Genomic DNA, 26199 nt, shown 5'->3' on the forward strand with positions numbered 1-26199 from the left:
AATATATAAGAGAGGAGGATGTGTGTTGTAAGGAAAGAGGATGCCCTGTTAGGGGAAATGTTATGGGGAGCTCAGGAGCCTAGGACTGCCCATTTTCCATTGATCTAGTTTGGGTGGGTGTCGAGATTGACCCATCTCTGGAGTGTGACCACGCTGGGGACATCCACGAACTCATGCAACAAAACTTCTTTTCTAACAAATAAAGCTTTCTTGAAAGAAAGTTGCCATTGGCTTGAGGTGACCCATGGAGACAGGAAGTCTCTGTGCAAGAGAGAGATGCTCCCTGATGTAGAATAAAACAGCCCTATTTTTCTAGATTCAGGAGGTAGCCATGTTGGTCTGACGCAGTAGAAAGAATACAATAAAAAATGGTCCTGTAGCACCTTACGAGACCAACTAAATTTGTTCTTGGTATGAGCTTTCATGTGCATGCACACGTCTTCAGATTCTTCAGCCCTATTTTTGTGGGAGAAACATTGGAGGGTATGGGCCCAGGCCATGAACAGGACTCCCCTTCCCCTCTCTGAAGTGCAGGCGGCCATAAACAGCACACTTGCCTCCCTACCAACCACATTATTATTATTATTATTATTATTATTATTATTATTGCCATTTCTCCTGACAGGGACGCAGGGCGGCTCACAGACAAAAACAAGAACCGCTAGGGAATCTGAGCCTGTTCATCAGGCAGAGGAAAATACTGTGTGTGCATGTTTGGAGACCGCACTGTATTTTTTTTACCACAAACATGACCATTTTTTTCCTATTTCCCTTTTCCCAGAGGTTGCTGAGGGCAACCCAGTCAGATGGGCGGGGTACAAACAATAAAATCATTATTATTCTTAGGATGTGATTTGACCTTTGAACAACGTCATACACGTATTAGTATATGTGATATACTACTAATAATATATACGGTGTATTGTTATTAGCATTATAATATATATATATATATGTATATATATATATGTACATATACATATACATACATATAATATAATATAATATAATATAATATAATATAATATAATATAATATAATATATATGTGTGTGTGTATATATTAGTATTATATATGTAATAATATATGTATTCGTGTATGTGATATACTAATATATATTTGTGTGTGGGAGAGTCGGGGGCGGGGGAGAAAGAGGGAGCAGCCCGCTCTCCCTCTCCCGCCTCCTCCTCCCTCTCCCTGAGGGGCAGCAGCCAAGATGGCGGCGGCGTCTGCTCTCCCCTCTCCCTCAGCCGCGCTCTTTGCCCCTCCCACCGCCGCGGCCACGTGCGCCTCGCCTTTCCGAGCGGGCGCGCGCGCGCGAGAGGAACGGCTGGGCGTGGCTGCGAGCGGCCGACTCCGGCGAGGCGAGGCCGGGCGGCGTTGGCGTTGGGCGGGGCTTCCGTTCTAAAGGGCAGGGCGCAGGCGCGGCTCCTCCCTCCCCGCCCCCCTCCTCCTCCTCCTCCGCTCCAGGCGTTGGTGGTTCGTCCGCCGTTGCTTCGCCTTCCTCTCGCCTGCCGGACTCGCCGCTGCCGCTCCTCCCGGTGCGCCTTTGGGGACTAGCATCGCCGCGGGCCGGGCCACATGGGCGTGCGCGTCGAGACCATCTCCCCCGGGGACGGTGAGCCGAGAGACCCCCCCCCTCAACCGACGACCCCCCCTCAAGAGGTTAGGGGGCACGAGCCCCCCTTTTCTCCCCCCCCCCATTAACTGCCTTTTTCTCTCATCTAGGGAGGACCTTCCCTAAGCGCGGGCAGACCTGCGTGGTGCACTACACGGGTGAGTCTCGTCGTCTGAATGACCCTCTTTTAACCCCCCCCCCACTCGCCCCACTTCCCGGAATGTGGGGGTGGGGGGAGGCTTTTTGGTTGGGGTGGGGAGGGGTCGTCTGCAAACGGTCTCTCTCTGTATCTGGTGGGGAGGGAGCGGGGGTCACAGCTGCGTTTTGTGCTTGGAGCAGAAAAGGGAGGGGTGGAGGGGGCAACTGTGCGTGTGGGGGGGGCGAGTGTGTCTCAGCTTGTAGGGGGTGAAATGTTATGGGGGGGGAGAGGCAGGAGCAGAAATCTGTGCCCCCCCCCTCTTCCTTTCAGCAGAGGGTTAGGATATGGCTGGGCACAGTGGCATAAGGTGCAGTGGTTAGAGGAAAACCTTAATTGTCAAATGGGGGGGGGGGATGATTGGCAGGCTGAGGCTCCTCCTCCCTTACCTGGTTGCAAAAACAACCCCCTCCTCCCTCGCATTTTTGCCGTATTTTGGGCATCGCAACCCACCAACCTGCTTTTGGAAATTGGGTGGTGGGGACTCAAATCTGTGCCCTTTCTTCCCTTGGCAACTGATGCTCCTTGGGTCTTGCTGCATGCATTGAAGAGGGGTGGCTGTGTGGGGGTCTCTCCGCATGCCGCCCCCTCCACACCAGCGAGCTTTGTGGTCTACGGCACCCATGTTTAAATCCAGTGTGTGGTTTTTCCCTGAGCCACCACCTGCTCAGAGGTACTGTACTACTGGAGCAGCCATGGATTCCCAAGCAGCTGTGCTTGGCTAGGCGAAAAGGATCTCGCCAAAAGGAAGGTACTACTTAGATAAGCTGTTTGCCCTTAATACTGCAATTTCGTCATAAATCTTGTTGTTTCTGGCAGGGTCTTAGGCTGGGGTTGGCATCTTGCAGGGTTTATGCCGCCCTCCCCTGCAACCGCATGCTTCTCTGTTAAGCTGCTCCGTCTGATATGCTAAAAAACATGGTTGCGGTTTCGATGTTTCTGGCCTGCTGTGTTTCCCAAGTGGTTGTCTGTCATGCCAGCCAATCTGCCCAAATTTATTTATTTGTTACAGTAGCTTGCTTACTTGCTTTTTGACGGTTGGGATATTTAAGGAACTTCCATCAGAACTGAGTGAAAAAATGTGTTTGATGTTTGTGGGCAAGATTTTTGGGGCTGGAATTTTTTTCAAAAATACTTCAGGAAAAAGCCTAAATTTCTTGGGCAGTGGAAGCAAGCATTGAGGAAGGGGCCATAGCTAAATGATAGAGCCTGTGCTTTGGGTGCGAAAAGTCCCAGGTTAAGTACCTGGTCTCTCCAGGTACTGTTGGGGAGGACTCCTCCCTTCTAAAACCCTGGAGAGCTGCTGCCAGTCCGTGTAGATAACACAGAGCTAAATGGATCCGGTGGTCTGATTGAACATAAGGCAGATCCTTGTGTACTCTTGTTTCAGTGCATCTTGATAGTTTTATATATATATGAAACTGCCTTAGCAGACAGAGCTTTAGTGCATTTTGCCTAGTGTCGTTTATTTCAACTGTCAGTGGCCTGGGTCCTTTTTCAGAAGCTGCTGTGCCTGACATCCTGATCACGAGGACAGGACTTGAGGTGCTGGTGTATGCTTTTGGTTATTCTGGGTTGGTTAGTGGTCTTTGGTGAGTGGGCTGTCAATGTGGAGTTCATTTTTCACACCTTTGTGGTTTTAGTGATATGTAGATGGGTCAGAGGTTCCATATATAACTGCATATCCGTGTGTGTGTTTAAAAAATGTGCTACCTTTCAGGTAGTCTCTGTTATCAAGTGTTCATTAGCATGTCAGTCACTGTCTCTGCACTCAGGCTGATTCTTTGGTGCTACACAGGTCATCTAACATATTTTTGTACTGCAAAATCTAATATTGGCAATGTGAGGAAAGCACAGGTCTTCAAACGATTGTGCCAAAGTACTGTATTTAATCACCTGGGTGCACTACTGTGGTGATTAGCATATTATATTAGAAGTACTTCCATTTTGGCTCATGTTAAACCCTTTTAGCAAAGAGCCTATCTGCTCCCTAGCTTGATCAAAAGCGCCCAAATCATTGAGAGACGCCATGAAATTGATCTAGTTGGAAAGTCAGCTGCTGTGCAATGTGCAGTGAGAAAGCATTTGGTTGAAACATGTTGCCTGTGCCCCTTTTTTGAGAACATGCTCCCCGATTTTGAGGGTGGCTCTGAATCTGGTGGAACGTGAACTCTGTGTTAACCTTCTTTGGTAGATATTTCACTTTTCTGCTTGAAGCCCGATTGGTTAATTTGTCCACTAAGGTATTCCCTTTTCTGTACTGGGATTCATTGCTAGGAAGAGATGGAGGCGACAGCCCAGTTTCTTGGAAGAAGGCTTCAATGGCACCCATGGAATCGCTGGCTGCCCTCTATCTCTTACGGCTTCTAGCAACTTTAAATTGTAAATATTCACACAGCATCCTGAAATCCCTTGCCCTTCCTGCATGCAGTGAGTGATGATCCATACGTGAATTACTTATGGAAGGAAACCAGGGTCTGAGTATGGCAGACTTCTGAAGGGCTCTTGTATTCCACTACTGGATTGCAGCTGGCCGAAAGCGTCTCTGTAGGTCCCATTGCCATTTTTATGGAGAGCCGTCTCACATCATTGCCTGACCCATGGAGAGACTGTGTGTGCTGCATAGAAGAGACCATCTGGGACAAGAATACAGGCAGTGACCGTTCTACGTATGTCCAAAATGTGTGCAAGTGCACATGCATTGTGCCGCACTTGGAAGTGATCTGAAAATGTCACCAAAAGGGGTGGATCGGGGTGTTTGCAGGCTTTTTCAGTGGGTGTTTGGATTGTACACTATTTCACGTAAGTGTGCAGTTCATCGGAAAGTAGCCCCCGTGCAAATCGATCATGGCTTGTATCATAATGGCTCTAATGCTGGGAGTTGGTGCAGAGTTCCACGTTCCTGATGCCGCGCAGTGAACGGTATGCATTGTGCACCTGCAGAGCTGGCCGCCCACGAGGAGTGAAGGTTTGAGTTCTTTCCTTGTAGGGCTTGAAGCTGTTTGTGGCGGGAGGGAGAACACCATGAAGTATGCCAGGTCAGAATGCTTTGCCGTGTTTGCGCTGTAACAACCAAGCTGCTTATATGGGTAGAGCTTCTTCCAACGGCGGTTGGATGGATGGCCTGGTTCTTAGCTGCGTAGTGGCTGCTTTTTCTTCTTGGCACCCCTTGCTTTGTACGCACTTGCAAGGGTTCTCGTTGTGCCAGAAATATGAAGAAGGCGTAACGCTAGCTGAGTGGTAGCTGCTCTTCACACATCCTTGGGGTGGGGTTGGGGAAGTAAGGGGAGACAAACGGGTGGAAGCAGTAAGATAGCAGTTAAACTTGCAGTCTGGGGAGCGAAATCTATTTTGGAAGCCTCCAGGGAAATTCTGGGAATGCTGTCCATGGAGAGTATCCTGTTTTTAGGGGAAGATGCCAGGTTGAATTACCAGTTCTTCCAGTTCCGTGATGTAGCTGTGGAAGCCAAAGTGATTTTCTGGCCTCCAGGCTGCAGGGTCTGTGGGGATTTGGCACAGCACCCCTTGGGTTCTTATGAGGGAGGCCTCTCCCTGTGTAGCAGCCTTACTCTGGTGTGAGTTAAAACAGCAAAGGGCCTATCCCCTTGGAGATGTTCTCTTTAGCTCTGTCCTGCGTAGCTTGTGGAACGAGCTATCTCTTCACTGGACTGCCATCCTCCCCTTTCGATCTCCTTTCTCCCTCCACAGTATTTTCTGGGGACCCCGTTTCTGGATGCCAAAGGGAAGAAAAGGGAAGGCTTGGTGCCGGCGCAGACCTCCTCCCTCTCTGCTCCTCCCAGATTAGCAGCCACTCCATCTGTTTCTCTTTCCTTCCCTGCTGTCATTGGGTGGGGAAAGGAAATGAGGATGGTCTCTCCCTGGCTGCCTCTTGCACTGACAGGAAGAACAAAGGGATGGCTGGCAGGGGACCTGGAGGCTGTTGGTTGGGACAGGAGATTCGCCCGCCCTCTGGTGCTGGCAGTGCAGCCTTCCTTTTCCGTGTCTGTGGAGCATTTGGGGAGGGCTGAGCCGTCGGCAGCGCCTTTCCGTCATCACTTCATTTGGGTGGGTGGGTGTGTTTGGACAACACCGTCTTACCTTTAGCAAGCCCCGTGGTGGTAAAATGCAGCCGCTCTCCTTTCTCAGGTGTTTCATGCTCTGGTTTAGCTTTTTTTTGGCAAGGGGCACATCTGCTCAAAAGGTTGGCCTGGTCTGATTTAGCAAGCAGCATCCGATGTGAGCAGGATAGGGATCGTACGTGCAAGATGCCAGATACAGACAGTGAGCAATGACTACATTATTACATGAGCACTGTTCCACAGCATATGATATTTTCATTTACATACATTCATTCAAAATAAGATGGGTTTATGAAGCAATTCTATATCCTCCCACCACGCTGATGAAGAATTCTACGAAACAGTAGTCAATATCTGGAATCACTGTTCAGTGTTGGACATCATATTTGCCGAATACACAAAGCTTCACAGTTGGTCTTTCATCGTACAAAGTCTGGTACCTCGCTTCATTGAAAGATTTTCAGACACTTTGAGACTAAAGGTTTCATTTTGTACTTGTTATGGTTTGAAGGAATTCGATAAAGATTGTCTATTGCGTCTGTACATGGTCATCGTGTTGCCTAGACATTGCTGACGTTCTCTTTTCAACACAACAGTTTTGGGAACAAAGCGTGGAAGAAGAGGAGAAATGGTTTTGTGGCATGAGGGTTGCATGTTCTGTATCATAGGAGTTAAAAAGTTAGGATGGTTCTCCCCAGTAACCTTCAGGGTGTGTGTTGGGTGCTGGGAATTCTAAACTGCGATCCTGACCACACCTCATGGGGCAGTTTTGGATTATTCAAGCTATAAATTAATTCTCTCTGGTGCCAGTGTGGGAGCAACAGGGAGCCCGGGTGAGGTTCTGTGCCCACAGCCTGAGGATTGCGGGCAGATGTGCTCATTCTTGTTAGTGCCTGAACTTCTTAGGAGTGGCAAAGGCTGCATAGCATTTCAGATGCATTTACAAGAACTGTCAGCTTAGTAGGAGCAGTTTGGGTTTCCCCACGGCAAGTAGTTTCCAGATGTGGCAGGCAAGGTGATCCTATCCCAAGCATGAAATTCATTTAAAATCAGCTTTATGTGATTGAGAGCAGGCCCTGTTTTGCACAGTCGACTTCTCCAACTGGTCTGGTGGGGTAAGAAGCATCTGTGCCCCTACCACTCCATTTTCATAACTGAACTGGAAGCAGGACACCTCTTAAAAAGAGAGCTGAACCAAATATCTGGTTTCATTCCTCAGGTAAAGGTAAAGAGACCCCTGACCATTAGGTCCAGTTGCGGACGACTCTGGGGTTGTGGCACTCATCTCGCATTATTGGCTGAGGGAGCCGGCATACAGCTCTTCCGGGTTATGCAGCCTATGACAAAGCCGCTTCTGGTGAACCAGAGGAGCACACAGAAATGCCGTTTATCTTCCCGGAGCGGTACCTATTTATCTACTTGCACTTGACGTGCTTTCAAACTGCTAGGTTGGCAGGAGCAGGGACCAAGCAACTGGAGCTCACCCCGTCGCGGGGATTCAAAACACGGACTTTATGATCGGCAAGCCCTGGGCTCTGTGGTTTAACCCACAGCGCCACTCACATCCCTTATTCCTCAGGTAGAAACTAGTAATTCTGGGACAAATGGTGCTGATATTCTTTTCTCTTCAGTCGCCTCTGATCCCATTAATTCTCCTCAGAGTATTGATCTCGGGTGATCTCGGCCGTTCAGGGATCATGAATGGGATGATGCCACTATATAACCAGTTGGAAATGACTGTAAGATGAGTGTGATTCATCTAATGAACTCTGTGAGCAGAAGCCCTGCAAAAGGGCTTCCACTTTCGAAATGGGATTCTCACCCTCTTATATCCCTGTGCTCCCTGAAACTGACTCTGGGGTCTTGGGGTACCCCCAGAACAGTGCAAGGGGTATTTTTCTGCCTTGCAAGCAAAAATGCTTGTGCAGACAGAACACGTGTAATAGTGTGACACTGAATTGCATGCACACGATATCATTTCAGACTATTGAGGGTCAGGGCCAAAACAATGTATAGACGTAGTTTGCAGGGGATGCCAAACATTGATAGTGTCAGCTTAAGGACTTATCAGACTGGTAAGAGAAGTTAAAAGGCAATCTTCATTTTTCACCACGAGTTGGGAAAGGATTTTTCCTGTTCATGTTGGCCAGTATCCTTCACCTGGGATGTTGTGTGTTGGCATCTTACATAGCATGTTGCAAAACTTGCTGGGATGCAGCACCGAATTGTTTAGGCCGTGTGCTGTTGAGATTACTATTTTGAGGAAAATAATATGTATATAGCTTCTTCTGATGCACTTTAAGCACACTTTTGGTTAGATCAGTGCTCCTGCAATGGGTTTTACTGGGTGCTACCTGTATTTTAAGGGACGCGGGTGGCTAGTTAAACCACAGAGCCTAGGGCTTGCCGATCAGAAGGTCGGCAGTTCGAATCCCCGCGACGGGGTGAGCTCCCGTTGCTCGGTCCCTGCTCCTGCCAACCTAGCAGTTCGAAAGCACGTCAGAGTGCAAGTAGATAAATAGGTACCACTCCGGCGGGAAGGTAAATGGCGTTTCCATGCACTGCTCTGGTTCGCCAGAAGCAACTTAGTCATGCTGGCCACATGACCCGGAAGCTGCACGCAGGCTCCCTCGGCCAGTAAAGCGAGATGAGTGCTGCAACCCCAGAGTTGGCCATGACTGGACCTAATGGTCAGGGGTCCCTTTACCTTTACCTGTATTTTATTTTACTTCTACACTTGGAACAAGCTAATTTAAATGGGTGGTTGTGCCCCCGTTTCTCATGTATACCATCTAATGGCTGCCTGAACGTGGTCTCTGGGCCATTGCCAGAACATGTCCTGCTTTTGGTCTGATCCAGCAGATCTTTTCTTATCCACAAGGAAGATGATCAGAGTTTGTTAAACCAGTTTTCTTTGACATCCAAATTGGGCCACTGTGTCCTTGTTTCTGCTTGCAAACAAAGATATCAGACTATGATGAGGAGAGAGCACATGGGCCCATTAAGCCATCAGATCATTAGGTCTGAAGTGGACCAGGGTGTGTTCCAATCTTAAGAGTTAGATCTGGACCTAATGGCGGATCCTTCAGTTGTCATGTCACACAGGAACACATCCTCTTGCTTGTGTCTGTTCAGATGAAGGACTGGTTTCAGTTCACGGCTAGTGTTTCTAAAATTGCTGAGCCCCATGCTTTGAACAACCTTGGCAGCTGTGTAAAATTTGGTGGTGTCTGATCATTGGGTACATTTGGGGTACATTTATTGGGTTTATACCGACTCCTAACTAACTGGTCCTCCAGAAGCACTCTTCTGCTGGAAAAAAAAAATACTGTGTAGGCACACAGATTCCTAACCATATCACAATTGTCCTTAATTTATTTTTTTTACATCTTTCCTACAATGCTGGAGAAAGCTCCTTGGGTGATATATTGCCCCCAATCAGTTTGAAATCCATATTGTGGTATCAGTTTCATAATTTTTGACCCGGCAATATATCACCGTGTGTGTGTGCATGCGCTATGCAAAAATCACGATGCTGCAAAAACCGTGAAGCCTGCCAATGCCTCTACATGGTTCCATCCTTATTTCAGACACTGTGATATATTAGCTGATAATATATCCCGATGTTGAGAGCCAGGTATCTCCCAGCCCTAAAACTCATAACAGAATTGCGTGAGACTGTGGGATTAAATAAAAATTATCCATTAGAAACTTACAAAACCACGGAAGTTTATAAGTAATAGCCAAGGCCAACTCGTAGGCTTGAGGTTTGAACTGGAGTGTTCTGGGTTCACAGTGCAATCTGGGTTTGACAACACTTCCCCTTCCCTGTGGTTTGTGTGTTGAGTTACTTTTGCTGAGGAATTGAGGATAACAGGGACAGAGGAGGGTGGTTGTCTTAGTGATCTGTCCAGTTCATGTTCTAGAAGTGAGATTGGATTGTTCCTTGCGGAACCATTCAAGGTTTCGTGGGCTTGGCTTTGGCAGTTGTTGAGCTCCCTTGTCGCTTGGATGATGCAGGAAGATGGAGATTCAGTCATGTCAGCATGGGGCACACAATGTTGTGGCTGCAGGTTTTATTGCCGTAAGGCCCAGCTGCATATTTCTGCAGGGGGTTGAACTACATCAGCCTTTCTCAACCTGTGGGTCCCCAGATGTTGTTGAACTACAACTCCCATCACCCCTAGCTAGCAAGGCCAGAGCTCCGGGATGATGGGAGTTGTAGTACAACAACATCTGGGGGCCCACAGGTTGAGAACTGCTGAACTTGATGATCCTCAGGGGTACCTTCCAACTCTGTGATTCCATTTTCTTCCATGAGAAAGCATTGAGGCAGGGGAAGGCGTTTCTGGGATGGGTTTTGGGTTACGAGATAAGTGACACCCTGGAAAGCAGTGGTCAAGAACACAAGGGCATAGATTTCAGGGGTCTAAGCAAAACAGGTTGTCTCTGGGCTCTCTGCAAAAAGTGTGCTTGTAAATATGCCCACCTCCTTGGCAATGTGTGGCCCTGGGTGCCGAGCATGATTTGGGCCGTGTCATGGCAGTTGAGGGGAGTGAGCCATTCAGAGACGGCGCTGACAGGTGCCAAGAGACGCAGGCTCCTTTGGAGGCCCTGTTTGCCCATGAGTGCGCAGGCAGAGCTTTGTGGCTTTTCTGTTCCTCACTGGTCAGTGCTGAAACTGGGGAAGCCACAGCTTGCCTGTTCTCCATCTCAGGATCCCCTCCTCCTAAGCGAGTAATGTGTGTGTTCCGCCCTCCAATGGCCTGTGTCTTCTGGGGCAGCTGCTGCAACTGGTCTCCATCTTGCCTTTTTGTAGAACCTGACGAAGCTCGCCACAGTTTGCAAATAAGCTGTCATCGGGAGACTGTGCCCTTTCGTATCCCGACTTAAATCTGGACCTTTGCCCACCACCGCCAAGCCTCTTGTTGCTAACAGGACTGGCTGCCAGCTCCATAGGCTGCCAGAGAATCGTGTCTCCGTTCCAGTGCAGCAAGATGGCACTCTAGGAAATGTTGCACATTCTGTTCATACCTCCCCAAAGTAAACGGCTCTGGGACAGGAATGCCCTTTGTTTTCCAGCCGCTGGCTTTAACGGGGATGTTTGCCTGCTTGGGAAGGACTTTACCGTGTAAGGTGATGAGGAGCCTTTGTAGCTGAAAGGCCAACTGTGCAGCCGGCACTTGAAGCGGCAGCGAAAGCAGCCTCTGAGATGCTCCTTGCTCTCTCTGTGCTGCAAATCGAAGTGGGTGGGAACTCCTGGGCCGCCTCTTGCCAATTTGCACATTGCCTTCTGAGGCTCTGGAGGGCAGCCTGCCAACTGTGGCAAAGACCCAGTGAATGCGAGATGTCTGACCTTCTTGAAATGGAGCCATTCTTCATTCAATTCAAATTGTACTTATAGGAGTGTTGCCCAGGCTACAGGCACTCAGAGGGCTGCAGTTTCTCACTTCCTGCAACAAATGCAGGCTTTCGTTGTCTTCTGATCGAGTAACCTTTCAAGAGAGGGGCAGTGAGTTGCAGCAGAGTTACACAGGGTGTCTGCTGTCTGCGGCAAATGCTGCAATTCTGTGCAAGATTACCTGAGAGTAAATCTACTTGGGAGTGATTTTTACTGAAGGTGGGAGAGATAAATAAGTACAGTAGCACTGAATTCAATGGGGCTCACATCTAAGCAAGCTTAGCATTAGGCTTTAAATTGCTCTATCTAATTCCACAGTCAGAAAATGGCATTCAAGGCAGTTGGTATACTCTCCTGCCCCTCTGTCTGTGCTGCCGCATAATACCTGAGGTGCCTTAAGTTGGCTTTGTTAGAGCTGCTCCTTTTGAACCAGTGTGACCCACAGAAAGGTGAAATGGCTAATAAACGATGGCTGCCACAAATGCATGTTCAGCAGCTCAATTGCCATCTTTGTCCATACTGACTAGTTTTTAGCATCCTTGGAAATCTTCCAGCTTTTGAGAGAAGGATATGGATTTCCTGATCAGGAAATAATTGCAGGGACTTGAGCTCTTGAGTCGGGAGTGGAATCTTAGCTGCGCAGAATTCGCATGTTGTGGTTATTTGGAGTGCGTACTCAACATTTTTTGGACGCAGGTGGGTTAAACCACAGAGTCTAGGACTTGCCGATCAGAAGGTCGGTGGCTCGAATCCCCGCAACTGGATGAGCTCCCGTTGCTCGGTCCCTGCTCCTACCAACCTAGCAGTTCGAAATCACATCAGAGTGCAAGTAGATAAATAGGTACCGCTCCGGTGGGAAGGTCAATGGCGTTTCCGTGTGCTGCTCTGGTTCTCCAGAAGAGGCTTAGTCATGCTGGCCACATGACCTGGAAGCTGTACGCCGGCTCCCTCGGCCAGTAAAGCGCGATGAGCGCCGTGAGAGTCGGCCATGACTGGACCTAATGGTCAGGGGTCCCTTTACCTTTACTCAACATTTTAACTTCTTAAGATCAATTCAGTAGCCAGCCGAAAAAAGAGCGTGCCATTGTGTTCATGTCCTGCTTGGCCACTGAAAACAAAGTGCCGGATCTTTGATCTCATGCAGCAGCCAAACTCTTGTTAGGTTCATTATTATTATTATTATTATTATTATTATTATTATTATTATTATTTGCATTAGATGCTGCATGCTATGCCATTTTACTTCGGTACGTGCATGCTGCATTCCTTGAGATAAGCCTTAACCCCCACTCACCCGGGCAAGGATAAAACAGCCAAATGATGTGAAGTGCAAAAAATAAATAAATAAATAAAATAAAATAGAAATATTAGCCAAATACAGTTCTTGAACTGTATTTGGCTGCTATTGAACAGGAATATTTTTACCGCCTTCTGTAAAAAGGTGCCTCAGACATCTCTTAAAATATAATTCCAAGGAGCTAGAAAGCACGATGCCTTGTCCCAGGAGGAAGCTGGGCAGGGCTGCTGCTTCAAATGTGGAAGCTCTCGTACAGGCATTGATTGGCCTCTTGCGAAAAACGGATGTTCGCTGCTTGGATCCCTCGATGTCTCAAGCTCCGGGTCCAAGGCTGCACTTTCCACCTTGTCAACTTTTCCTTTTTGGTCTCACCGCTCCCCTCCTTATCCGTGGTGGCAAACATCTCCATCCACCCTCCTGCTCTGGAGGGGAGTCCTGGCTTTGTCTCCTCCTCCTCCTGCTCCAAGCGGGGACTGTGCCTTGTCAGTATCTGGCAGTCTCCCCCGTGCTTGGAATGTTAGATTTGATTTTGCTGCAAGAATGTGTTTTGATTCACAATAAATCGTGTGGGTTTGGTATTCTTTGGCCCTTCTGGAGGCTGGCTTAATTTGATAACGAGGCCAGTAAACATTTGTTACCCTAAGTGGGGACTGTTATGCAATTCTGCGTACATGGAGAACACAAGTGAACAACACAAGCACGCTGACACCAAACTACATACATTAAGCATAATAGAAACACCGCTACCCCACCCCACCCCCATCCATCTCCCCTCCTTCCACCCTCCTTTCTTCTTCTTCTTTTTTCTTTTTTCTTCCCCTCCTAATGCCTCAACAAATGAAATGGATTTGTAAAAATGTTACACGGGAAAAAAAAATACACGAGGCATTACACTTACACTGTAAAACAAGAAAACCCTTAATAAAATATATTTTAGAAAACAAACAAACCCCAAACTGTTGATTTCTTGTTGAGTGCTGCATTCTGAAGAGGATAAGTGTCTTTGGCTTTAAAGGAAAAGTTTTTAAATTCCTGTTCCTCCAAGGCAGCCCAGAAAGATAACCATAGTACTGTACTGAATGCTACTGAGAGGGCCAGGAGAGCAAACAGGCTTTTGCTTCTTCACCTATCTCCCCGCCTGTGTCATCTGCTTGTGCAACAGAGGTGGCTTCCAGGCCAAAATCTATCCTAGGAGGCATCTAGCATAACTAGTTCGAATCCAGAAACCCTAGAGCCATATTACGCAACCTGGTAGGTCAGTGGGTGTTCAAATCAGAGGGGTCCAGATATTATTTTCTTTCCAGCAGAGGCTGTATCACTGCCTCTTTGAGTACCAAAGGCATGGACCTCTCTCTAGGGCAGCAGTTCTCAACCTGTGGGTCCCCAGATGATGTTGGACTACAACTCCCATCATCCCTGACCCACTGGTCCTGCTAGCTATGGGTGATGGGAGTTGTAGTCCAACATCTGGGGGCCCACAGGTTGAGAACCGCTGCTCTAGGGGGAGCGGTTTCCACCTTCCACACACAGCCTCCCTTGTCCTTGTGTCCTGCTCCAGTGTTTCTCAAACTCCAGCTGTTGCTGGGACTACACCTCCTATCATATAACACCGGTCTTGAAAGACCTACATTGGCTCCCAGTAGTTTCCGAGCACAATTCAAAGTGTTGGTGCTGACCTTTAAAGCCCTAAACGGCCTCGGTCCAGTATATCTGAAGGAGCGTCTCCTCCCCCATCATTCAGCCCGGACACTGAGGTCCAGCTCCGAGGGCCTTCTAGCGTTCCCTCACTGCGAGAGGCCAAGTTACAGGGAACCAGGCAGAGCGCCTTCTCGGTAGTAGCGCCCGCCCTGTGGAACGCCCTCCCATCAGATGTCAAAGCGATAAACAACTACCTGACATTCAGAAGACATCTGAAGGCAGCCCTGTTCAGGGAAGTTTTTAATGTGTGACATTTTAGTGTATTTTTCATCTTTGTTGGAAGCCGCCCAGAGTGGCTGGGGAAACCCAGCCAGATGGGCGGGGTACAAATAATAAATTATTATTATTATTAGTAATCATCATCATCATCCCTGACCCCCTGGTCCTGCTAGCTAGGAATGATGGGAGTTGTAGTCCAACAATAGCTGGAGACCCACGTTTGAGAAACACTGTCCTACTGTTGAGCAAGCCCAAGTACAAGTAATAAAAACAATGCACCTACTTCCTCCCTTTGCTCTTTTGAATTGCCCTTGGGCCACGACGTGTTCCCTTGCACTGCTGTGCTTTATAAGTCTGCATAAGAGCACACACTGTTTGAATCTGGCTTGGGCTGGCGAGAGTTGTTCCCAGCCCATGTGCAGAAGGGAATGCTGGCAGCGGAAGCAGACCCTGATCACGCCCAGTGTACAACTAATAGGAGATCTGCACCTGTGTGTCTGCAGCTCCTGACATCAAAAACCAGGGTTGTTAATGAGACCCATATCTGAGGTGCTTTAATACAGGGCATTGGCAACCCGAGAGCATGTAGGCAGCGCAGGAGAGCTGTTGTGTTCTTCCCTACCTTCCCCCTTTGCAGGAACCTGGCCTTCGATCCCCAAAGCAAAAGGCACAAAGCATCGCATGGATTTTTAGGGATTATTCAAGCCCAGGTGCCTTCTGTGCTGTTCGCACGCGCATACAAGTTTCTCCTAAGAAGTCATTCTGTGAAGACATGTGGTGTTGCCCCAGAGTTCTTGTCAGCTCCCTAGGAAGAAAAAGAGAGAGCCGCAACTGTGGTAGTCAGGCAGTCTGGGAAAATTGGGGCATGGCTCTACTGAAGTTCTGTTTCTGTGCAGTATATACTTAATAAATTTATGTGCATGCAGCCACACCACTTTGTCGCCTTCCTTTAGTCGTAAGGCAGGATGTGCATTACCAGCCCTCCTTGCTGTGAGCCCTTCTCACCACTTTACTATCACTACTATGCACTCACACTATTTCAGTTTCAACCGCTGTCCTCACTGCTTTCAATATCTTCAGGTCTGCCAGTCTCTCGGACCTCTACCGGCTAAACTCTTCCATCTTCCCCCAGCTGCTGCCCTGCACCTTCAGCTCATTTGATCTCTCTAAGGAAGGGACTACAAATCCTTTTAGGCCTGTTGGCACATTTGGATTTCTGGGGTACCCCCCCAAAAAAAATCACTTCTCTGCCTCAGAACAGTGTGGAAGGAAGCAAGAGGGTCCATAGCTCACACTTCACTTTTCCAGAGGATCTGTGTATTAGTAGTAGTAGTAGTAATAATAGCAAAGGTAAAGGGACCCCTGACCGTTAGGTCCAGTCGTGGCCGACTCTGGGGTTGCGGCGCTCATCTTGCTTTATTGGCCGAGGGAGCCGGCGTACAGCTTCCGGGTCATGTGGCCAGGATGACTAAGCCACTTCTGGCAAACCAGAGCCGCACACGGAAACGCCATTTACCTTCCCGCCGGAGCGGTACCTATTTATCTACTTGCACTTTGACGTGCTTTCGAACTGCTAGGTTGGCAGGAATAAAATTTATTATTTATTCCCCAGCCACTCTGGGCGGCTTCCAACAAGAGATTAAAAGTACATTAAAACATCAGTCATTAAAAACGTCCCTAAACAGGGTTGCCTTCAGACCTAGTCAGTTCCAGTAGAATTAATCCGAACCTTCAGGTGCACATACAGTTGTACCTTGGTTTTCGAACAGCTTAGTTCTCGAACGTTTTGGCTCCTGAACGACGCGAACCCAGAAATGACCGTTCTGGTTTGCAAACTATTTTTGGAAGCCAAATATCTGACGGGGCTTCCGCAGCTTCCGATTGGTTGCAGGAGCTTCCTGCAGCCAATCGGAAGCCGCGCTTTGGTTTCTGAACATTTTGGAAGCCAAATGGTCTTCCGGAACGGGATTCTCTTCGACTTCCGAGGTACAGCTGTACAGCCAAAAGTGTAAGTGGGAAAGAGTGCCTCTTTTTCAGCCTCCTCCTTGGGAGGTCTCAGAGGGGGAGGACCTCAACGCATACATGCATTGTGGCCTAGGCCACTGCAGACGTTAGGCGCATGGAAGGTTTGCCAGTCAAAAGGAGTGGCTGGAACAGGAATGCATCCCTGGAGAGCAGTGTGACGGGGAGTCTGGAAAGGTGGTGCCTGAGAGCAGGATGGGGGTAACATACTGGTGCTCTGTTCCTTGCACCGGAATCAAAGCCTCACGCATCATTTGCAGTGTGCTCTTTCCTTCACCCCTGTGCAGCCTCTAGACGTGTGTTCAGAACACTTATTAGAAAATAGCAGTCTGGTTAACCATTTTGTCGACAAGGTCTGTTTCTCAAGACTCGTCGTCATCAAGTTACGGGTGACATGGATGCTCCCTGCAAAAGGACTCTGTTAGAGTCTGTCTGTCCCAGCCAAAGATCTGAGTATTCCTGGCTAATCTGGGCATGGAACCCCTTTGTGTGATGACAACGTGTAACATGTTTGTGTTCTCGTGCGTAAAATGTAAGTGCAGAACTTTTCTTGATCTCCTGTTATTGTCATCCTACTATAGAGAAGCACCAGAAATGGTATACACCACGGGTGGGCAGGCTCCCCTTGCTGGCCCTTCTTCACCACCCTCCTTGAATATGTTAACCTGGCTAGAATGTGTCCTTGAAATCTGGTCACCCGGAGTATGTGCAGAAACTAGCCTTCTGTACAAAGGCAACGCCCACCAATGGCCATGTAACTGTTGGGAGGTTGCCTGGAAGAAAGTGCAGCCATTGGGTTGGAGGGAAAGGGTTCCTTGCTCCTGCCATGCACATATAATTAGGTGTAAATCCCATTGGCCTTGGTGGGGCTTACTTCTGACTAGACGAGGACGGATTGCACCGTGAACATACCCAAACAAAACTGCTGATGCCTATCTTCATTGCTTGACTTGGGTCGAATTGCCTGGCGGGTTTAAATTTCCCAGGTTCCAAGAGTCCTTTTGTTCAGGTCCTTGTGCTTGGATCCCAAAGGCTAATCTAGGCGTGCTCAGTGGAATTTTTCACACTCCCCGCAGCAGATTATCAAGCCAGCTCACCAACTTTGAAAAAGAGTTTCCCTGCCATGGGGCTGAGGCCTGCTCTTTTATAATACAAGGCCAAAGTTCCGTGGATGCTGAGAACTTTTAAATGTGTTGTGGAAGTGGGGCTTATTGGGTTGTCTTTGTCTTTATTATGTATTTTGTCTTTTTTATATTGCAATTTTACGTTGTGAATCGCCCTGAGATCTACAGGTATAGGGCAGGGACGCGGGTGGTGCTGTGGTCTAAACCACCGAGCCTCTTGGGCATGCCGATCAGAAGGTCAGCGGTTTGAATCCCCGTGACGGGTTGAGATCCCATTGCTCTGTCCCAGCGCCTGCCAACCTAGCAGTTCGAAAGCATGCCAGTGCAAGTAGATAAATAGGTACCACTGCAGTGGGAAGGTAAACGGCGTTTCCATGCGCTGCTCTGGTTTCTGTCACGGTGTTCCGTTGCACCAGAAGCAGTTTAGTCCTGCTGGCCACATGACCCGGAAAGCTGTCTGTGGACAAACGCCGGCTCCCTCGCCCTGAAAGCGAGATGAGCATCACAACCCCATAGTCGCCTTTGACTGGACTTAACCATCCAGGGGTGGTTTACCTTCATAGGGCAGTATACAAGTTTTATCATCATCATCATCAGGCTGCTGTTCTTTGGATCCTGGACACGGTTTCTAGATCACCCTTGTCCTGAAGCATCTCTTAGATACTTACTGTTGCCTCAACACAGGAGTGAGCCTAGTTAGTCTTCTCATTTCCTTGACCAGTTAAACTTGGGCAAGTCGTGGTTGACATAGCCAAGAAAGTGAGAATTTCAGAATGTGTAACATTCTTTTAGCTCCTGGGATCTATGCCGTCGTGGCTTTCAATTTTAAAAATAACTGTGCGTGATTAATTCATCTGCTTTTGTTTAAGCTGTATTATGTGTGCGCATCTTAGGCAAACGGTGCCTCGAAAGGTGACTTAGAAGCACGTTCTAAATAAAAGTGGAAGAATTGTGCCGAACGTGGGTCCTCACTCCTTCACCAAGCTCAAAACCTGTGAGCGCTTCAAGTTCAGAATCGGCCAGTCGGGGAAGAGGCAGACTAGACAAACGTACCAACCTCCTTGCTCTGGACACGAATGTCCCTGTATCTCGCTCGGCTGTCTCCCAAGATGAGTCTTGCCCTTTTAAAATGGAAGCCGATCCTGTCAAGCTGGCCATTACAATGCAAGCTCACCACAGCTCTTAATTTGTAAGGAGCCCCATGGCAGGAGGGGTCTTGCGCTGGATGTATACAGGACCTTCAAGCGATAAAGAGCTCCTTGCTGTTTTCTTCCCTGGACCAGAATGTAGGTCCTTGGAACCTCCTTCCCTGCTGGTCTTAAGTTCTTGGCTGGCCCTGTGCTTAGCTGCATATCCCACTTAATCACAAACTAATCCTCTTTAATGGTTGTGGCAGACCTGTTGCGGATGCCTGCGAGCTGCAAGGCCTCCCCAAAGGCTTTTCTCAGGTTGCTTTCTGCATTTCCTAGTGCACTGGAAATATCAATCAATGGGTCTTTTCTTGCAGCCACATGTAACCTGCTTTGCACAGTTGTGAGCAGAGAGCAGCACAATCAGTTTATGTCTGGTAGCCTCCCCTAATGACACTTAATGTTCATAGACTATTTTAGAGTAGTCAAAGTACTTCATAAAATTTATCACGTACCATACTTTTATGTGTACAATCATAACTCGGGTTAAAGATGCTTCAGGTTGAGTGTTTTCAGGTTGTGTTCCACAGCGACCTGGAAGTAACAGAACGGGTTACTTCCGGGTTTTGCCGCTTGCGCATGTGCAGATGCTCAAAATGATGTCATGCGCAGAAGCGGCGAATAGCGACGACGCGCAGAAGCGGGTTGTGTTCTGCTTAGGATGTGAACGGGGCTCTGGAACGGATCCCGTTCGCATCCAGAGCTACTACTGTATAAGACTAGGTGTTCTGTTTTGTTTTTTAATTTAAAAAAGTATGCTAAAAACTTGGGGTTGTCTTATACATGGATAGTACATAGGGTGGACGTTTGATTGGCTGCTGCCACTGGTTTCAGCGGTTATTGGGCGTGTTATTGGCAGCTGCGTCAAGGGCAGTCCTCAACAAAAAAAGCTCAACAACTCTGTGCCATCACCCCCATTATCTAAGATGTTAGTCCCCCAAAATAGGGGGCGTCTTGTACATGGGGGCGTCTAATATACTGAAAAATACGGTATTTAGAAGCAATGTTTTGAGCCTACGTTATCTGCTTCCTTTAGTCCTGTTGCTGAAGAGCAAGTGGGGAGGACCTTTGGCTTTCGAGTGCTGGTTCATGGCTGTTGAAAACAGGATACTGGACTTTCTATTAGTCCCCAGGTCTGTTCCAGCAGGGCTGCTTGTGTAGGCTTTGAAGGTCCTGTGTGAGTGTCTGGAGGCGGTTGGAGGATGGATGGTGGCTAAGAGATTGAGGTGGCTAAGAGATTGAGGGCTCATGGGAGTCCCTGGATAGGGACACCTCAGAATAGTAAGTGTGTGGCCTGTTTGTATGGAGTTTTACAGAGAGCTTATTTCTGAACAGCGTATGACCTAATTCTCAATTGGCCTTAGTTAGACTCCTGGATTTGTTTTTTGTTAGAGCCTTACTGTGGCTTCTCATTCTTCTTTTCAAAAGAAATCAAAACCCATTTTTTTCAATTGTTGAATGCTGACGTTGAGTGGTAGCTCTTTTTAGAGTACACTAAAGGCACGCAGGTGGCGCTGTGGGTTAAAGCCTCAGCGCCTAGGACTTGCCGATCGAAAGGTCGGCGGTTCGAATCCCTGCGGCGGGGTGCGCTCCCGCTGCTCGGTCCCAGCGCCTGCCAACCTAGCAGTTCGAAAGCACCTCCGGGTGCAAGTAGATAAATAGGGACCGCTTACCAGCGGGAAGGTAAACGGCGTTTCCGTGTGCGGCTCTGGCTCGCCAGAGCAGCGATGTCACGCTGGCCACGTGACCCGGAAGTGTCTCCGGACAGCGCTGGCCCCTGGCCTCTTGAGTGAGATGGGCGCACAACCCCAGAGTCTGTCAAGACTGGCCCGTATGGGCAGGGGTACCTTTACCTTTACCTTTAAAGGCGTGTTATCAGAACTGATAACACGCCTTTAGTGTACTCTAAAAAGAGCTACCACTCAACGTCAGCATGCTTCCCGGAGGCGATGTGGGGCAGGCGAGACACAAGCTCATGTTGTGGTCCTCTCGTTTGGTGAACACCACAACTTCCTGTGCATCTAAGATGCCGTTGCTCTGTGGTTTCGTCAGCCAAACTTGGTGTCGTGTAGCAAACTTGGTCACGTTAGGTCTGGATGTTTCTGTGACCTCTGTAATTAAACGTGAACTTGGAGCACAAGGCTGATTTTGGATAACCCTGGGCTGGCCGAGAAAAATTTCACAGTGCTTTAGAAGCAGCGCCTTTCCTTTAAAAAAGATTTTTTTAAAAAAAATATTGGTTTTTTAGCAAATCATTTTCAACAATTATTAAACATACTTTTATATCTTATACTTTTTTTTTGCTTGCATCAATCACATCTGAAAATTTTCCAATGTTTTCCACTTAATTTACATTTCTTACTTCCACTATTACTTTTAAATATAACTAATGTCTCTCTTCTTTTCTTTTCTTTGCAAATATTTCATATATTCCTCCTTACAAAATTTCTTGTAGTCCTACTAGCGTAATTTGATTCCAGTTGCTCTTCAAATAATTCGTATCTTTCTTCCAATCTTCTGTGAATCTCTAGTCTCGCAGGTTTCGAATCCTTCCTGTCATTTTATCCAATTCTACGTAGTCCGTTAATTTCGTCTGCCATCGGTATTTCTTCTTGCTTCCATTTCTGGGCCAACAATACTCTTGCCACTGTCGTTGCGTATAAAAACAGTTTAATATCCTGTCTATTCATGTCCTTACTTATAATACCAAGTAAAAATGCTTTAGAAGCAGCGCCTTTCCTTGAAGGGCACGTTGCGGTTGGGGTCTTGGGCACTCAATTCAGCAGATGCAAAAGCTGCCAGCCAGGTGTGGGCCTCTTGCCCCTCTAGGTGGGGCACAGGGGGTCTGTTCTGGTTTCTGCGTGATATGGCATCATTCAATGAGTTGGCCACAGTGCTGGTAACCAAAGCCCTGTCTTGTAATTCCTTTTTCCTTCCACGTTTCTGCTTTAACAGCCGGGAATTTGGGGAGGCATTGTGTAGACATGACCGTGGTTTGAGGAATCCTGATTAATTGGGGGGATGCTGGCTGGCTTTATCAGGGTGGGGTCTTTCTCTTGGTTTACTCACCAGAGCTCAGGAAAATGGGGAGGGTCAGAGCATATTTTCATCTGGCAGCAGAAAGGGTTCAGAAAGGACATATCCTCTGCCCCAAGCAGCTTACAATCCAAGTTTCCTTTGCAAGGAGGAAGTGAAGGAAGGAAGAAATAGCAGAAATATGTGCAAACACAGTTAAGACGAAACAAAAAAAAATTCCTTCCAGTAGCACCTTAAAGACCAACTAAGTTAGTTCTTGGTATGAGCTTTCGTGTGCATGCACACTTCTTCAGATACAGTTAAGACGAATTAAACTTCCATTCAGTTGGGAAAGAGGACCGAGGGTCAAGTCTGTGGGAGTCACTGAAGAACCACTGAGAAGGGATCTGAAGAAAAAGGGAATGGGCTACATCTTTGTGCAGAGCGTCTCCCTGGTGTCTGGTTACCGATTTTGTATTACAGCCGTACCTTGGTTTTTAAATTTAATCCATTCGAGAAACCAAGACGCAGTTTCTGATTGGCTGCAGGAGCGTCCTGCAGCCAATCAGAAGCTGTGCTGGACGTTCGAGTTCCACGGCGTTCTGAGGTTCCACCGTAGTTGACCATTATCGACTGAAATCTGTCTCACTGAATTAATCTGCCATCTGAATTCCTCTCCCCACCCCAGTTGAGAGCCCTGTGCTTTTTGACATGTGTCGGATTTGTTTACTTTGCTGGCACCATCCTCCTGGGAAATGTTTCTCTTGGGTGTATTTTGCCCCCAGGATGACCTGCGCTTCCTTTTCCATCGCAGGTATGCTGGAGGATGGAAAGAAGTTCGACTCGTCCCGCGACAGGAACAAGCCATTCAAGTTTGTGATGGGCAAACAGGAGGTCATCCGTGGCTGGGAAGAAGGGGTTGCCCAGGTGTGCAGGTTTGAACAGTGCCAGGTAGCCGGAGTTGGGCGGAGAGGAGAGTTGGGGGCTCTTCCTGCCTTCTGTGCACGAAGCGGGAAGGTTTGGCGGCTGAAAGGGACGGGGCGATATTTAGGGCCGGCTGGGATTTCCCCCCGCAATTGGGATCTGGCTCGTAATGACCTCAGTGGGGTTTACCTGGAGAGAACAACCTCTGTCTTATCCCTGCCTTTTGCATGTGAGTCACAGTGGTGAGAGATTTGCATATCATGCCAGCCATCTCGTGTTAAGACTGAGGTGGATGCAGACTAGAAATGGAGGCATCTCTCAGCATCCTTTCGGGAATAGTTTGCAGCTAAGCCTGTCTGCCTTGTCCTCATTGCTGGAATGGAGGGAATATGAAGGATGTAGCCAGCCAGTGTCTCGCGGTCTGTCCGTCCCCGACACAGCAGGGAAACCTGAGACCTTTTGCTGGCAGGCTTTTATTTGTCCCCCTGTCATGCACCTTGCCTTTTCCGGCCTGTGTGTTTCAGAAACGGGGATTCAGACACCTTCTGGAGAGGGAAACAAAGGCTGAGAGCGGGAGGTGGGAATGGGGTTCATCTGCTCTAACGGCCTGCTGTGTTCCTTTTGCAGATGAGCGTTGGGCAGCGAGCCAAGATGATAATCTCGCCAGACTATGCCTACGGTGCCACCGGCCACCCGGGTATCATCCCACCCAATGCCACCCTAATTTTTGACGTGGAGCTTCTAAAAATGGAATGACAAGAGGCATGTGTTCTTCCATTTCCCGGCTCCGGGGTAGGTGACGGTATTGGAAGACTCCTCGGTTTGTGTTTGTGCGAGAGAGAGACAGAGAAGAGGCACTTCCAGGGCTCAGGGAGAGGCAGGTGTTCAGAGGCCTCCGTCTGCACAGAAATCTCTAGAACGAGGCATCCCGGGCCCATTCATCAGCCTGGCACAAAGCGTGACTATCTTGCCATAAGTGGCAATAGCAGGAGATTGAGAGCTTCCTGCCAGAGCTGAACTTGGCACCTGAGCAGGGTTGCCTGGGCAACTAATGGGTACAACGCCTTGAGTCAACAGGGCTGAGGTGTCCGATCTTCTCCACCTCTTTTTTATTTTGGCATTTGTGCCTGTTTTCTCCGCCCGCCCCTTTCTCTCTCTCTCTCTCTCTCTCTCTCTCATTCTCTGTACAGCGCAGCTACACCCCTCCTCTCCAGGGCAAACTCTAAAGCAAGTCCCCCCCTTTTTTTTGCCTTGACAGGTTTGGCACATGGAGAAATCCAGAAATCTCTGCTTCAAGACGAATGCACATGAATTTGTATGGAGCTTTCCCAGCTGTCCACTACATCCACCCTGATTTGAATGTTTTTGGGTCACTCGGCTCTGCTTCTGATTCTCCTTCCTTGTTTCCTTCCAATATTTGACATTTTTAAGCTACATGCTGTAAAACCTCAGCTTATCTGTTCTCTTGTTTTGGGGTTTATTGGTTTTTTGTTTTGTTTTGGTCAGGTTCTTTAATCTTATTATATATTTTTTTTGGTGTAGACTTGAGTTGTGTATGATCGAGCATTGCTAGTAAATATACTGGTTGGTTCACATTATATAGGAAAAGTTGCTTGAAACGAGGCAAGCCTTTGTTTCGTTTCTGTTTTGGGGAAGTACCTTATTGTATTAAAATACCCCGATTTTTCTGCTGCAAAGCCATACAAAGCAGTTTGAGAGGCTGTCGAGGGCTGAATCACCGGGCAGCCTCAGTCATAGAAGTTGATACGGTTCTCTGCCTGAAACCTGGGGCCACAAGGGACTCTTCCCCCCCCCGCCCCCCCACCACTACCATCTTGGGGAAGGGGCATCTTCCATGGTGACGTAGCATCAACCTTGTTGCTCTGGGGGCAGCTCTCTCCCTCAGCCCACTGACCTCTTCCACCGCACCCCTGCTAGTATTGTGGTGCGTGGTGTTTTCTACTGGATTTTCAGGATATTTTTACCTTTTAGCAGTCTGAATCCCCGCAGCTAGCTAAATTCAAGGACTTCGAAAGGTGCTGCTTTCCCCACGGGGGGGGGGGGGGTGATGGGGGTGGTGTGAACCCGTGCCCGCCCCCCAGCCCTCCCGAGTGCGGACACACCGTACAGAGTTCTTAACGGAGATCTGATGCTGGTCATCGCAGCTTGCCACAGCCGCCTGGGCAATGCACCGGCCCCCGTCCTGGTGTCCTGCTGACCCCCTCCCCCTCCCCTCACGTAGTGAGTTTTGGTAAGAGAATTGCCGCTGCCTCTTCTTCCTCCGCCGCCGCCTCCTCCACCATCACCACGTAAACACATAGAGTTTTATTATTGCAATAAAAACGCTTTACGCTGGCTTTTCTCAACTCCGGGCATGTTGTTTGTCTTGGTTATTGCCTCCACTTGCCGCTCTGGGAAATGGGTTGGCCTCCGGCGTCTTTATTGGCTGTGTTCTTGTCCTGTTCTTTCCTTCGCATCATGGCACGCAAGGCATCCAGCCACATGCCAGCCTAGCTCCTGTAAAGGGTCAAAGTGGTTCTGCAGTTTGTGCCCACGGTTTAGGCATGAGGTGTGGGGATAACCCTGTGCCAAGGTAGAATTCCAGTGTCACAGCTCAGATCAGCTGCCAAGAACCTGGCGTATTTTCTTAAAAGAGGGGTAGGCCACACTGTGCCCACCAGAGGTTATGGCTACGACTCACACCTTCCCTGACTGCTGCCCGTGCTGGCTGGGCCTTGTGGGATCTGTAGTCTTAAGACACCTAGAGGCAACATTTGAAATTAGCCAGGCACAAGACACATTTTGCACCTGGCTTTCAACCACTTGCACCCAAGTGAAAGCTGTCCAGGTGCCTGACACCTGTACCATCTGGAGGTACATGCCTGGGGGTGGGGTAAATCCTTGGATCTTGACTGTTTTCAAACACAATAATAGCACACCTTGCAGAATTCCATCAGTTATATTTTATCTGCATAATCGGAATGAGTTTCAGGGACCAAAATGCGTTTTCTGTTTCACCTTGAGCAGGATCAATGAGCAATGTTCTAGTTAGTTGCTGTAGCAGGCTTCCTCAACCTCGGCCCTCCAGATGTTTTTGGCCTACCACTCCCATGATCCCTAGCTAGCAGGACCAGTGGTCGGGGATGTTGGGAATTGTAGTCTCAAAACATCTGGAGGGTTGAGGAAGCCTGTGTTGCAGCTTGTCTTCACGTGCCCCCAACACACTGCCCTGCTCACAGTTGTGAAGACTATTCCTGCATTATGAATGGCCCATGTTACCATTAAGAAAAGGAGGTAAAAATAGACTAATACCTATGTGGTTTGTCCCTGGATATAATAATAGTACAGTTACGTTTGCTTCATGTTACGTTTTTTCCGGTTGCGTCCCACGGCGACCCAGAAGTACCGGAAAGGAT

General features: G+C 48.4%; 1 protein-coding gene across 3 annotated transcripts; it reads left to right on the forward strand.

The window, feature by feature from the left end:
• The first annotated feature begins 1199 nt into the window (after window positions 1–1199).
• On the forward strand, window positions 1200–25149 carry FKBP1A (FKBP prolyl isomerase 1A). Of its 3 annotated transcripts, none has more exons than XM_083744832.1 (5): window positions 1200–1618; window positions 1729–1776; window positions 22674–22786; window positions 23411–23575; window positions 24042–25149. In XM_083744832.1, the coding sequence occupies exons 1-4, from the start codon at window positions 1582–1584 to the stop codon at window positions 23537–23539; spliced, it is 327 nt and encodes a 108-aa protein (XP_083600958.1). In that variant the 5' UTR covers window positions 1200–1581; the 3' UTR covers window positions 23540–23575; window positions 24042–25149. The 3 variants fall into 3 exon arrangements, with proteins under 3 accessions (XP_083600958.1, XP_083600959.1, XP_083600960.1); XM_083744833.1 differs by having other exon boundaries at window positions 1439–1618; window positions 23411–23545; XM_083744834.1 differs by lacking the exons at window positions 1200–1618; window positions 1729–1776 and adding an exon at window positions 2443–2565.
• The last annotated feature ends 1050 nt before the right edge of the window (window positions 25150–26199 follow it).

Source organism: Podarcis gaigeae (assembly GCF_964106915.1).
Source record: "Podarcis gaigeae genome assembly, chromosome: 6".
Classification (NCBI taxonomy): domain Eukaryota; kingdom Metazoa; phylum Chordata; class Lepidosauria; order Squamata; family Lacertidae; genus Podarcis; species Podarcis gaigeae.

Bases quoted from the DNA above. Each gene is read 5' to 3' on its own strand.
- FKBP1A (XM_083744832.1), top strand. From the start codon at position 1,582: ATGGGCGTGCGCGTCGAGACCATCTCCCCCGGGGACG. The intron at 1,777-22,673 runs GTGAGTCTCGTC...TTTCCATCGCAG, and splicing joins CTGCGTGGTGCACTACACGG to GTATGCTGGAGGATGGAAAG. The intron at 22,787-23,410 runs GTGTGCAGGTTT...TTCCTTTTGCAG, and splicing joins GGGAAGAAGGGGTTGCCCAG to ATGAGCGTTGGGCAGCGAGC.